Raw genomic sequence first — 14639 nt, 5'->3', positions numbered from 1 at the left:
TATGAAGGATAGGTAAAAAAAAATTCATAAAATTTATTGATTGTATTTAAAAATATTATACATGTCTTATAAATTAGAAAAAAAAAACAATATATTCTTTTACTACAATTTAAATAAAAATAATTTATTTTAATTATAAATTATTTGGAGTAATACCAACTTATCTTTTGCATCTTGATCACCTTGTTCAGCAGATTTTCTATACCAATAAATTGCCTTATTTATATCCTTCGTAATTCCATCTCCATTTTCATATATATAAGCAAGATTATATTGTGCTACCATGTCTCCTAAATTTGCTGATTTTTGATATAATATAAATGCTTTTTGTTTATTAATTTCAGTTCCAATACCATTTTCATAACAACATCCTAATGAAGTCATTCCACCCAAAAATCCTCTTTCAGCAGATTGTTTAAACAATTCAAAAGCTTTATTATGATTTTTCTCAACACCTATTCCATCTTTATAATAAAGACCAAGATTGTGCATGGCCATTATATTTCCATTCTTTGCAGCTTGTTTATACCAATTAAAAGCTTTTTTTACATCTTTTATAACACCTATTCCATTTTCATAACAATAACCAACTTCCATTTGTCCAATTGTATAATTTTGCTTAGCTATTATTTCAAAATATTTAAAAGCCAAATTTTCATTTATATCAATTCCATACCCATATTGATAACATATACTAACAAAATATGATGCTAATATATGATCTCTACTGTGTGCATCATAAAATAACTTAAATGCTTTCTCATTATTTTCATTTGTTTCAATTCCATAATAATTAAAATATCCAAGTAAAAAAATAGAATTTGAACTATTTTGATGTTGTAATAACCAATTATAATTATCTTGTAAATCTATAATATTATTATTAAAATATTCAATAACTTGCTGTTTTACTAATTTATCATTAATTCCTTTATTAAATGATTTAAAAATAAAATCATTTATTTCATCAATTATTATATTAAAATCTTTTTTAGATAAATTATATTTTTGTTCACTTGCTGATATTATTATACTATCAATTTCTTTTGTATTCATTTTATCAAAATTTTGAATAAGTTGAGATAGTTCTCCTTGTAATTCTGAATTATTAATATTAAAAGGCATATTAACAGAAGGTTCAACATTACTTAAATTAAATTCTTGATCACTTGATAATTGAATATTATCTATCATTACATCAGTTTTTGTAATGATTACTTTTAACCAATCAATTAATTGAAATATAGTTGGACGATTATCTGGCTCACCATCCCAACATTCTAAAAAGAAGATAAATATAATTTAAAATTAAAATATATTCAAATATTTAATTATACTTAAATTTTTACTTACTAGTATAAATTTTTACATATTCATCAGGTGTATCAGGAACAACCGTTTCCCTGAGACCTTGTGAAATGTCATAAATCAGACCAACATCATAATTTTCTCCATCAGCATAGAAAGGAGGTTGCCCACTTGACATTTCCCATAGCAATACTCCAATACTGTAAACATCACTTTTTTCATTTAATGAATACACTTGGTTATCATTATTTCTTCTCCTGCTAAAGCTTTTTGGATCAACATAAGGAACCATTCCAAATAATTTTGATTGAAAATTGGTGGATACTCCAATCCTTTTTGATAATCCAAAATCTGCTAATTTAATTGTATCATGATGAACTAATACATTACCAGAATGCTATTAAAAAGTATATAAATGTATTAAATGAGTAATGAAAGCAATATTTTTATTGGATGATTGAATATTAGTAAATAAATTACCAAATCACAATGGATAATCCCCTCATTATGTAAGCACGATACAGCGCAAGCTAATTGATACGCCATAAGGTACTTGTTATCCCAAGTAAGTTTATTAAAATTATTCTTCAAATAATTTCGCAGACTACCGCTATTAGCATATTCCATTACTAACATATAATTAATATTATTATCATGATTTTCTATAGAACAAAAGAAATAAAAGAATTAACCATTAAAACGCTTATAAATAAAACTCAGTATATACTGTATATTTATCATTTTTATAATACCTGACATAAATTTCGTTACTCCATAACAACGAATAATATTATCATGAAAATCAACTTTACGTTGAATTTTTAACTAAATAAGTTTCAAATCTTGAAATAAATATAATAGAATAAAACCACAGACTGAAAAATAAATAAAATTTATTAAATATCAAATTACCTCACGAACAATTTCTTTCATAGTGGCGTTGTTTATATTAAAAAACGATTTTAACGCAAAATTTTTTTCTAAATTTTTCAAATTGGCTCGAAACACTTTTCCGAAACTTCCAGCACCAATTTCCTTAAAGTTGTTAAATTGATTATATTCGTAATAATTCAAATGTTCTTTATCAATAGATTCTTCAATCCAATTTATCCATTCATTTATATTTTCGGTATCTTGCATTTCGATATTATAGATAGACATAATTGAACATATAAAAATAATTTGATAGAAAGATATTAAAAGTTGATTGAAACGTCAATTTATTTTAAGTATTTATACCTTTTTCTCCGATTATGATCATACAGTATCACAAATATCAGACACAAATAGTAAGGTATATCTTTGATCGGCGCCTGAGTCCTCAGCCGCATTTCGCAATTATGACACAAAAAATTGTACCACACATAAAAAAAAAGTCTATTGGAAATAAAATTTAAATACTTATCGATATACGGTAGCCGAAGGTATTACACGAAACTAGTAAATTAGCATAGTAATTTTGGTAGGTAGAGGATATGCATATCCCTATAAAAAATTTTTATCCGAATATTTCCGTTATTTCTCCGTGTCTTCCATAAAAATTCCGTGAAAATGATATATTCCCGGATATCCGTGTTAGCGAGATGAAAATTTCCATGATTTATGGCTATAAATTCCATTAAAATGATACATTCACGGAAATAGCATGGAAAGATAAAACACGGATCAGATTTTTTATAGGGTATTTCTTAAATAAAAATGCGTGTATCATGACGTTTAAAACAGATGATATGTATTTATTTATTTTATAATAATCTTTTAATTCGTAAATTTAACAAGGATTATAAACACTAATATAAGAGTCAAGAAAATATAAATATAAAATTTAAAATTACATTTAGATTCAACTGAGGCAAGATTAGAATAACTATAGTAACAGTTCTCAAGTACCCGAATGGTAGTGAAATTAGTAAAATCCATGTTTATGGTTTTATGATAAAGCGTACAAAAAGTTTATCTTACAATAACAGATAAATTTATTTTCTAATACCAGATGACTAATAACAGCGTGAGTGATAGTTAGTAATACGTATTTCTTTATTAAATTTTATAAAAATTCATAGAAATACATAGGATTAAAACATTATTTAAAACTATCAACTAACACAAATTAAAATGTTATTGTAGTTAAAAAAAAAAAAAAAATTATTACAGTATTATGAACCTTGAACATAAAATTAATTTAATATCTATCAACTATATACTTGCTCCTATCAACTTTTCTCTATACGTATAAGGCCTTATTTGTTTCAAAGGGTCTATTAATTAGAATTGTATTACCAGTTACCAGCTAATTTATTAATTTTTTAAGTTTTTTTTGCTTTTTAATTTTGTTATTATTATTATTAAAATTATTATTATCATCTTTGTCTAATATCGTATCTTGCTCTCTGTTGCTGTCCTTATTCTGATTTTCCCTCCTTTTATCTTTTCAATTCACACCTACACAACCAAATGTATTTTTCATATTGTTGTAGCAATATATTCCCATAACTCTCGTAACACTATTCGAGTATTCGCTCCTCTTTAGTTTTTGCGATAGTATCTAATTTGTAATTGTATGAACCACGCGTTAATTCTCTCCTTGTTAGTAATTAAAATTTTGGATTGTTCTTGTAAAGTGCAGTACTATCTATCATGTTCAATTGATGCTTGAATAAAATTTCGTACGTTGGAAGCTCCTTGATAAAATTTTTATTTTATACGCTCGTCCATATGTGTGTTCGCGTGACGTAAACATTTTTTTGTACTTATTAAGATTAGATATAAAACGTAAACTTCTATTCCAATCTATCCTTTGTAATACATTATTACAAAATGCGTAAAATGCGTCGAATTTAGTATGTATACTTTTATTTAATTTCACATTTTCTTAATCTAATTTCTATTGTTACCAAATATTTAAACGTAACACGTATACATACAATATATAATCATCTTGTTCCTTTTAAATTATTAAACTCTTTTTCTTCTCTTTCCCATTTATTATTCGTTATCTGGTATACAGTATTTACTAACAATTTAATATTTCTTTCGTATCCAATTTTTAATAAAACTAACTACCATAATAACAATTATTTAATCTTTTTCTGATACTTACGTAATCATCAAGGTGATTTAAAATACTAGCTACTTGTTTACATACCGTTATATACTTTGAAAATTTTCTAATTATTAATAAAGCAATAATTATACTTTCCTCTTCACTAAAATTATTATATCGTGTATATTTCGTTAAATATTTTATATTTTTCCTAATACCTTTATTTAACTGCTACATATTAAATTAGTTCTTCAATATCTTGCTCTTCCATTATCTCTTTTTAATTTCATTTATTTTTACGTTCACTTTCTTCTAAAAAACAATCTATTATATTAATTTGATCATTAAAATTTTCATCATCTTCTATTATCTTTTAAATAAATTATTTTTGAATTTTCGTATTTTCTAATGATTCGTATGGTTTGATATTTTATCAAAGTCACTTTTTTCGTTTCTAAAATATATCATCATACTTTGTTATTTTCTAAATATATAAAACATTCATTCTTGGTATAGCTTTTTTATTATAATTACCATAATAAAAATTATTATACCGGATCTTTATAAGATAATTAAAGCAGAAATTTAAAAATTAACTGTTATTATAGTTACTATAAATTAACCAAATTTCATCACAATATGATTATCACAAGATAAGTATGACGATAAAATAATCTTCCTTAAAAACCTTTTACAAGAATTTAATACTGATGACATACGTGAAATTTGGAAAGTTGAATCATTATTGACTCGTCTGCCAATTTCTTGTCAATATGTAATAATCTTAAAAAAAGCATGTACCTGTTTATTATTAGCTAATAGTAGAGTAATTTGCCGCCATTATTTTAAGGTAATGATGGAATCTAATTTTGCGAAATTTCATATTAACATGATTCAAAGATGGTATAAGGAACATTTACAATTAGATTTAATGAAAATTAATAATTCACCAGTTGTTACACTTGGTAATGAACATAATGTGCAAGATGTTAAAATCTGAAAGTGATCAGCTAATTGATATTGACTTCACACAAATAAATATTTTTACGCTATCAATCACCTACTATTCAAAGACAAGCTTTTTAAAAAAAAAATGAGTACGTTATTTTAACAGAAATTTCAAGAAAAGCTTCTCAATTAGCAATAGAAGATGGGGATGAATTAAAAGATTTTTTAAATAAATTTATTGAAAAAAGAAAAAAAATCGTGAGGTGCAAGAATCAAATAGGAGTAAATAAAAATGTAAGAAGTGCAGAAATTAATGTAAAATTGTTTTTGAAGCTAATGGAAGAGTATATGCAACGGATGATATTAATGAACTATTAGAACATATTGCAAAAGGTCGTCCTGCTAACTAAATAGTAAAATCTAGTATAGAAATCTCTGAGAAAAGAAGTGGTAATATTTCAGGTAAAGAAAATGCCAATAAAAAGGAATATGTATGTAGTAAATGTAAAGAAATAGGACATAATGCAAGAACATGTAAGAAGTAAATAAAATAGGATTAGAAGATTTATATATTCTCATGTTTCTCATGTGCTAAAATTTAAAGTTGTTTAATAGTTGCGTTAAGTAATAATTGCGTTAAGTAGAGTTAGTTTGGAGTTAGGAGGTTAGGATCTATAGTAATTTAATATATATTTGCAACAACAAAGCAATAAACCTATCAAATTTTGAAGTAGTTCAATAGTTGCGTTGGGTGCAAGATTTAGGGTTAGTTTAGGGTTAGTTTAGGGTTAGGAGGATAGGATATATATACACCACGGCACAAAAAAATTAAAATATATTTTATCACATAATTAACATGTGATATAAGCGAAATAATGGGGTGATAAATAAAAATGTAAACCTTGTAAAGATACTTTTGACAAATTAGTATATTCTTACTTTCATCTTATAGCAACACATTTTGAAAAAACTCCAAGAGATCACTTTGTTCAATTTTATTAAAAATTCGTAATGACGTTATTATGTATGAAATTACTGCGGTACCATGGCTGAGCCGCTGAGGTCGACCGATTGACTTTTTTGTTTGGTAATACTAAATCACGCTGTACGTTGTGCGACTATATCGGAGAAAAAAAATTTATATAATAGCATACACAATAAAAACTTTGACAATTTTTACTTTTCATTTTTTTTATTTTTTTTTTAACTTTTTGTTAACTTATTATTATTCAATACGTTCGATAATATCAAAATGCAAAATACCGAAAATAAAAATGAATGGGTTAATTGGATTGAGGAAGCTGTTGATAAAGAACATTTAAAATTTTATGAATATGAAGAATTTATTAATATTCAACATATTGGTACTGGAGGTTTCGGAAACGTATATCGTGCAAATTTGAAAAATTCAGAAAAATTATTTGCGTTAAAATCTTTTTTCAGTCTTAATAACTTCACCATGAAAGAAATCGTTCGTGAGGTATTTTAATCTATACTTTTTTTTTTATCTATGAAATTTTATCCAATATATTTTTTTCAAATATTTTATTTTTTATTCAGCTAAAAATTCAACGCGAAGTTGATTTTCATGATAACATTATTCGTTGCTATGGAGTAACAAAACTGGAGTCAGGTATTATTAATATCACCTTGATAAATATAATATTCTTTTAATCGCAAAATTTTACAAAAGTTTCATTTAGTAATTATTTCTTTATTCATTAGAAAATCATAATAATTATCGATTAGTAATGGAATACGCCGACGGTGGTACTCTTCGTTTTTATTTAAAGGAAAATTTTAACAAGCTTACTTGGGATGACAAATATAATATGGCATACCAGTTATCTTGTGCCGTATCATGCTTGCATAACGAAAAAATAGTGCATCGTGATTTGGTAATTTATTTATTATTTAACAATAATGAATTTTGTATATTAATTTTAAAAAATTGAATATATATATGTTTCTTTAATAGCACTCCTGTAATATTCTAGTACGTAATAACACAATCAAATTAGCAGATTTTGGATTATCTAAAAGAATTGGAGCATCATCCAATGTTTAATCTAAATTATTTGGTGTGGTTCCTTATGTTGATCCAAAAAGCTTTAGTAGACGAAGAAATAGTAATAATCAATCAACACAAATGTACTCAATAAGTGAAAAAAGTGATATTTATAGTATAGGCGTTTTATTATGGGAAATATCCAGTGGACAACCTCCTTTTTATGTTGAGGATGAAGAATATGATGTTGGTTTAGCTGTGGAAATTTCACAAGGTCTTAGAGAAACTGTTGTTCCTGATACGCCTGAAGAATATGTTAAAATTTATACTAGTGAGTAAAATTTAAAATTTAAAATTCTATATTTTTATAATTTAAAATATTATTTTAATTAATCTTAAATTAACATTTATTTCTTAGAATGTTGGGATGGGGAACCAGATAATCGTCCAACTATATATCAAGTAGTTGATTGGCTAAATGCAATAATTACAAAATCAGATGTAATAGTAGAAAATCATCAAATGTCAAATGAACAAGAACTTAATGAGACTTCTTTAAGTAGTAATAATTCAGAATTACAAGGAGATTTATCTCAACTTATTCAAAATTTTGATAAAATGAATACTAAAGAAATTGATTCTATGGCAATATCAAGTAAACAAGAAAATCTTTCAACTGAAAAAGATTTTAACATTATAGTTGGTGAAATAAATGATTTTATTTATAAATCAAAAAATAAAGGAATTAATTGGGAATTAGAAAAACAGCAAGTTATTGAATATTTTAATGACCATAATATAAATTCACAAGAATTTTATAATTGGTTATTAAATAATCAAAATAGTTCCAATTCTATTTTCATTCTTGGATATTTTAATTATTATGGAATTGTAACAAGTCAAAATAATGGGAAAGCATTTGAATTATTTATTAATGCATCAGAAAAAAATCATACATTAGCACAGCTTTTTGTTGGTTATTGTCATTTTTATGGATATGGGACTATAAAAAATGAAAAATTAGCTTTTGATTATTTTGAAAAAGTTGCAAATAATGGAAATATAGTTGCAATGCATGATCTTGGTCTTTTATATGAAGGTGGAATTGGTGTTGAAAAAGATTATAATAAAGCTTTTGAATTGTTTAAACAAGCAGCTGGAAGAGAAAATATAAATGGAATAATGATGTTAGGATATTGTTATGATGAAGGTATTGGAACCGAAATTAATAAGCAAAAAGCATTTGAATTATATCAAAATGCTGCAAATTTAGGAAATAAAGTAGCACAAAATAATTTTGCTTTAATGTATAGAGATGGAGATGGAATTGCAAGAGATGTCAATAAAGCAATTTATTGGCTTGAAAAATCTGCCAAACAAGGATATGAGTTGGCAAAAGATAATTTAAAAAGACTTCAAAAAAATCAATAATTTATATAATTATATTACTGATGTGGAAAGATGATTTAATTTAAAATGAATGATATAATAATAGACACAAATTTATTTTATAAGAAAATATATATAAGAAAATTACACAAAATAGGTAAATATTTCACTATTTATTTATATATATTCACTATCTTGAAATATTTAGAAAAAATGAATACTCGGCTGTAAATAAATGATTTTAAAGTTTTACAATTTAATAAACATATAAAAGTTAATATGAGCTGTCATTTGAAGTGTTATTTTTTTAAAAAAAAAATAAAATAAAATAGAATTTAATAAGATAAACTCAATTGAAAACTGTAAAGTGTAACAAATAAATAAAAACGTATATCGAAAGCTAAAATAAGAAATAAGGTTAAGATAATTTTTATTTATAACTGTAATACTATAACGAGAGTTAATTTGTAAATAAGTCAACTTCCAGATTTTTTGCAAACTAATTTTACGAAGCATCAATTTAATACATTTTAACAAAATAAAAATTTTACATTTGCTCGCTGATAGTACATTATCTATAATTTCATTTATGAATTTTTTTTTCAACAGGTTGTCGTTAGCAATAATAAATGATCGAGAGCCACTTGCGCCACTTTGTAGGATTCAAATTTCAAAATGATCATTTTTCAAAATATAAAATATATAAATATTTAATAATGATGAAATATTCTTACTTCACAGTAATTATTACATTAATAAAAATTAACTTATATAATTCTCAAAATTAAAAACTATTTCGGAATTTACAATCGTTAAAATCGTCTAAATTGATCACAAAAAATCAGGCGTTATGTACACTTATACATGAAATTTATACAATAAATACAAAGATGTGAAAGGAGTATTGAAAAAAATCAGAAAATTATCTCATTATGAAGCATATTTTTAACCTCTATTTGAAGGTTTCTCATAATAATAAGTAATGTTTTATGTTGAAGCTTTAAAATTTTCCGATTAATAATTTTGCACATAAAAGCACATAAATATGTGTAAATTAACTGATCATAATGAAATAATAATATTATATATCAACAAAGAACTCTTAACTTTTAAGTGATTTTTTTTTTAACAATATACATGAAGGAAAAGTGTTTAATTATGATGATACTCTTTTTACAAATTTAATTTATTGATTAATAATCATGATGAACGAAATATTGTTCACTTTTAAATAAATCCTAAGTAACATCCACTTTTTTTTTAAAAAAACCCATTTTAATAATAAAAAATCAATGTATGACACTATGTCCAGTTTTCTCAACCCAACAATTAAGATGAAAAAAAAATAAAATAAAAAATTCTTAGAAAGTTGATTTTAGTTATCGCAACGTCTTCTTTCATATTTCATATTTACCGCATATTTACACATGTAATTTTTTTTAGTGTAAATAATGTTATTTGCCACCATTATAGACCTCCCCAGTTTTGAACATGTGATTTTGTTAATACGGCGCAGTTATGGCAAGTTGCAACTTTGGCAACTGATCTACTAAATAAGTTTTCTTTTCGCGTCTACCAAGAATACAAAATTATTTTTTAAAATAAAAAGTTAGCTTATTTTAAAAGATGCCTATTACAATGGTTTAAAACATTATTTGATTATTATGGAGCTAAGGTATTAACTCAAAACTTGCAGAAAATATGAAAACCTATAGAAATAAAAATTTGACAACCTAATAAAGAAATTATTTAGTCCTATTAATAAATTAGTTGAAGGTGTCAAAAAATTTTAAGAAAAACTAGCAGTAGCCGCATCGGGTTGTATAAATTGATTGATCGTCATTTTTGATTAATTTTTGGAAGTCTTGGCAATTAATATATAATTTGACGCAGTTAAAATTTTTAATTTATAATGTGGGAGAAAATTGCAAAGGTATAATTCCGGCCAGAATTATACAAATTTCCTTTTCCTGCACATTAGTAATTAGAATGAATTTGCCGATCAAGTGGTCTTAACTATTAAGAATAGATCAGGCGAAAACACATTAATAGATCATATTAAATGTTACACAATATTAGTAATTAATATTGTATGTCTATAAGAAAACGTAATAGATCAGGTGTAGAGGCGCAGATGAATAACACATTGGACAATTCAAAGATTATTTATATGGGCTAATCTAAACGTTAGTCACACAAACACAATTTTTTTAATTATATAGATGAACTATATCATTAACATAGAAGAGCACGAGGATTAGGTTAAGGTTGGTTTAGATGAAAGATTACCTTTAGAGTTAACGTTGTTGTTTAGGGTTAGATAAGGACTGGAATGTTTAGAATAACTACTACACTTAGCCACAGTCAAATCAAATGAATCACGTGTCTGAGTTTTTTTTTTTTTTTGATGGATACGCTGGAAACTGTTCGAGCTTTTCTAAAATAAGCGGAGTGTAATATAGAATTCTCACATATCACATACATACGGTCAGTGGAATCTATGGTTGACAAGAGCGAGAGCTTAACCTAATCCTATGCATACCTAACCCTAAGCAATTCTAAAACGTGTGTCAACAAGTATTTCAGGTACATTCTATATTGATTTTTAATTTATAAATAAAGAAATTTAAATTAAAATTAAAATTAAATGTAATATTGAATTATTGATTTTAAACAATTCAATTTGTATTAAAAACTAAATAAAATAATTTACAATGGTAAATTATTGGGTATAGTTCACTTTTTTAAAATTTTTGAAAGGGATCTGCAATTATACAGACCCTATAAAAATTTTTTAGAAAATTGACCACGTGTCCGAGTTTTTCTGAAGTAAAAACTATAAAATTGATCATTCATCAGAGTTTTTTCCAGAAAATTTTTTATAGGGCAATAAAGACAAAATAAATCAAACCTCTAACGAATTATTTTTTCTCGATTCCATCCCAGCTCAGCACATGGATATTTCAACTCCATTTTCTATTAATAGAAAATATAGAAATCATAATTAATTATTGGACAGTCTTTTAAAATTTTGCGTAAAAATCTTAACGTAAAATTTTACAATTTTAATCAATGATAGTCATGATAATTTAGTATTGACATATGATTTGATTTCAGAAAAGAGGTCCAGTTCGGAGTTCCGTTATATCGAATTTCATTTTTTACTCTATTTTATTGAAAGTTTTCGTCAAAATTAAAATATTCGTCATACAGTATCAAAAAATCATATAATATTTATTTTATTAGCCTTTCCCCCGATCAATATTGCTTATGTTTCTTTTTTACTTAATATTGTTAATCGAATAATCACATGACCGGCGATCATGTTACGAATGTTACGAATGTTACGAATGTTGCAAATGTTACGAATGTTTAATATGTTTAACATGTTAAACATATGCAACATATTAAATATATAACACATATTTAACATATTACATTTGTTAAATATATAGCATTTATTTAATATTCTTAACATGATTAGCATAGAATTTATTGTTATAAATACATGCGTTCTAAATCAATGTAATAATAGATAATTCTGTTATATTTTAATAAAAGCATTTATTAAATAAATTATCTCATTTTTATTTTTATAGTTTGTTATATTTGTGAGTCAAATATTGCGTCTGAGTGTATATGCCCGTGTGTGCAATACCGTATTCGCATTTGACTGAAATTTCATTTTATTTTATTGTGTAACCTTCGTAAATTGATCGACAGTGATACATTTACTAATATTTACATATAGTTATTTTCACTTTGCGTTCATTAATATTATTTAACATTTATTTTATTCAATTATCCTTCTGCTTACCATACACCCATACGCTTATTTTTATAAGTATACAAGAACTGGCTTAACAATATTTTGTTGAAATTAATTTTTTTTTCTTATTAGGATTTTTGAAGATCTTATTATAAGAGACTAGAACTTTATTATTATCAGTAATATAAGAAATTGATATCAAAAGATTTGTAAGTTTATTGCGAAAACTGGAGAAATTCTTGTAGAGTGTTGACATCCTTTTCTAATTTTAATGATTTTTAAATAAATCGGTTATGGTACATTTTGCATGAAATCAATTTCACTGAGACCCATTTTGTTGAAACCATTTTACTTTACTGTGAGGTATATGTACAAAACTTCCCTACCAAAAACCACGAAAATTAGCCGGGATTATGACATTTGACAGGTATTAAAGTTCAAATAATGCGGGACAAAAAAAAAAAAAAATTCTAAATGAAAAAGTTTATTTTATTTATTTCATTTCAAAGCAAAGAAATACATTATCAGTAAGAACTACAGGAAATCAAACATAATTCCGTGGAGTAGAACATGGAAGATATTGTAAAAGGTCACCTAACGGCGACATTTCTCTGGTAGAAAAGGGGAGAAAAGGTAAAGCTAGACCGCACTACACGTAACGATGAAGCACACACCAGAGAGAATTGAAATAGAAAATATGAATTAAAAAAGTCCTGTACTCGAAAGCTATCATAACTATTAAAACGTATCCGTATTTGTCTTTCGCAAATGTACAATATACAAATGCGCCACTTGTAAATACTGTCAGAAGTGGAATGGTAAATTCGATAAAGTCAATTTTGTTGCCTTTTGCAGATACAATTAATCGCGAAAGATGAGAGCAGCGAGCCTTAGTTCCTCCATGTGAGGTCGACAATTTTTGGTGTTAGAAGCAAGATCGTTAGGGTCCGCTTCTGTCATTGGCGAAGGCGGAAGAAACATCGGATTTGTTGAGAAAAGAGCGAGACAACTCGTCCAAAGTGAATTCAAACCGGCTGGAAGCATTAGTTAAAACATCGTTCACTTGTGTAAAAGCGTTAATGGTAGGACTGTAGGGGAGATCGTTATTGTTGAACGAAAGTGAGAACGAGGCTGAAATGAAAAAGTACAGTTGTTACCGATAATGTTTCTCTGTGAAAAAAAAAAAAAATTAAAATTAATCAAAGTATATAAGGACACAAATACATTACGATCTGCTAACGATTATCATGATTACTTAGATATCATTATGCTATCTTAGATAAATGTGATTAAGTATAAGATTGATGGTTAGAAACAAGTTTACAGCGCCGTACCAAAATGTTAATCAAAAATGCCATTCGACATTTTTTGGCAAAATAATCATCATTCGGAGGAGGTGTACGACGTAAGAATATGTCCAGTTGTGATAAAAAAATTTAATCTTTTTCTGTAATATCGAATGAATCATTTGATGTTGGTAAAGGTGTGATGTCTTCAACAATCGGTAAAGGTTAAAATATCTATTTTGGTGAAATGGTCTCTAGCTTCAATAAAAAAGTCTTTAAGTGAAATGGCTCAATCCCTATAAAAAAAATTCTGAAAAAAATTCCGATAAATGATCTAAATTTTTCTAGTTTTTATTCCAAAGAAACTTGCGTGATCATTTTCTGAAAAATTCTTTATAGGGAATGGCTCTCAACAAAATGTCCTTTCAGTGAAATGGACTTACTAAAAGTCCAGATATCAAATAAATCTATAAATATGTAAAAATTTATAATTAATATGTAAATCAAAAAATCTAAATTATAAATTGCTACACAATATTAAGAACTTTGACATTTTCACGTTTGTATTATTAATTTCTTTTACGAATTACGATTAATCGACCGATGACCGACCATGATCGGACTGAAATTCCTAATTACGATCAAGTTTCTCTTATAAAATTTATAATTTATACTTGATGATAAAGACACAGTTCATATTTTTAAATCTATTATTTCTTTATTCTTTAAATATATTTTATGTCCGATATTACAAGAATGATAACTATATAAGGTAATATAAAAAAATTTTACTATTTAACTCTATCTTATAATAAATTTATGAATAAAATTTTACTTTAACAATTTTAACAAATTTAAATAAATAAGAATTTATTAAAAAAATTATTA

General features: G+C 25.6%; 3 protein-coding genes across 3 annotated transcripts; 2 read left to right on the top strand and 1 right to left on the bottom strand.

Moving 5' to 3' along the window:
* Nucleotides 1-129: 129 nt before the first annotated feature.
* Nucleotides 130-2448, bottom strand: OCT59_024330 (uncharacterized protein; the record flags this gene model as incomplete). The annotated part of the gene is made up of 5 exons (XM_066135358.1): nucleotides 130-1280; nucleotides 1354-1705; nucleotides 1789-1970; nucleotides 2061-2133; nucleotides 2221-2448. The coding sequence occupies 5 exons, from the start codon at nucleotides 2446-2448 to the stop codon at nucleotides 130-132; spliced, it is 1986 nt and encodes a 661-aa protein (XP_065991387.1).
* A 4103-nt stretch (nucleotides 2449-6551) lies between these two features.
* On the top strand, nucleotides 6552-7367 carry OCT59_024329 (uncharacterized protein; the record flags this gene model as incomplete). The annotated part of the gene is made up of 4 exons (XM_025325234.1): nucleotides 6552-6779; nucleotides 6860-6932; nucleotides 7025-7197; nucleotides 7278-7367. 4 exons carry the CDS (start codon nucleotides 6552-6554, stop codon nucleotides 7365-7367), a joined length of 564 nt encoding a protein of 187 aa, XP_025182195.1.
* Nucleotides 7368-7448: 81 nt separating this feature from the next.
* Nucleotides 7449-8738, top strand: OCT59_024328 (uncharacterized protein; the record flags this gene model as incomplete). The annotated part of the gene is made up of 2 exons (XM_066135357.1): nucleotides 7449-7638; nucleotides 7726-8738. 2 exons carry the CDS (start codon nucleotides 7449-7451, stop codon nucleotides 8736-8738), a joined length of 1203 nt encoding a protein of 400 aa, XP_065991386.1.
* Nucleotides 8739-14639: the final 5901 nt, after the last annotated feature.

This window comes from Rhizophagus irregularis, chromosome 4 (genome assembly GCF_026210795.1).
Source record: "Rhizophagus irregularis chromosome 4, complete sequence".
Taxonomy (NCBI): domain Eukaryota; kingdom Fungi; phylum Glomeromycota; class Glomeromycetes; order Glomerales; family Glomeraceae; genus Rhizophagus; species Rhizophagus irregularis.
The sequence above is the reverse complement of the archived record's forward strand: the minus strand, read 5'-3'. Positions and strand labels throughout refer to the sequence as shown.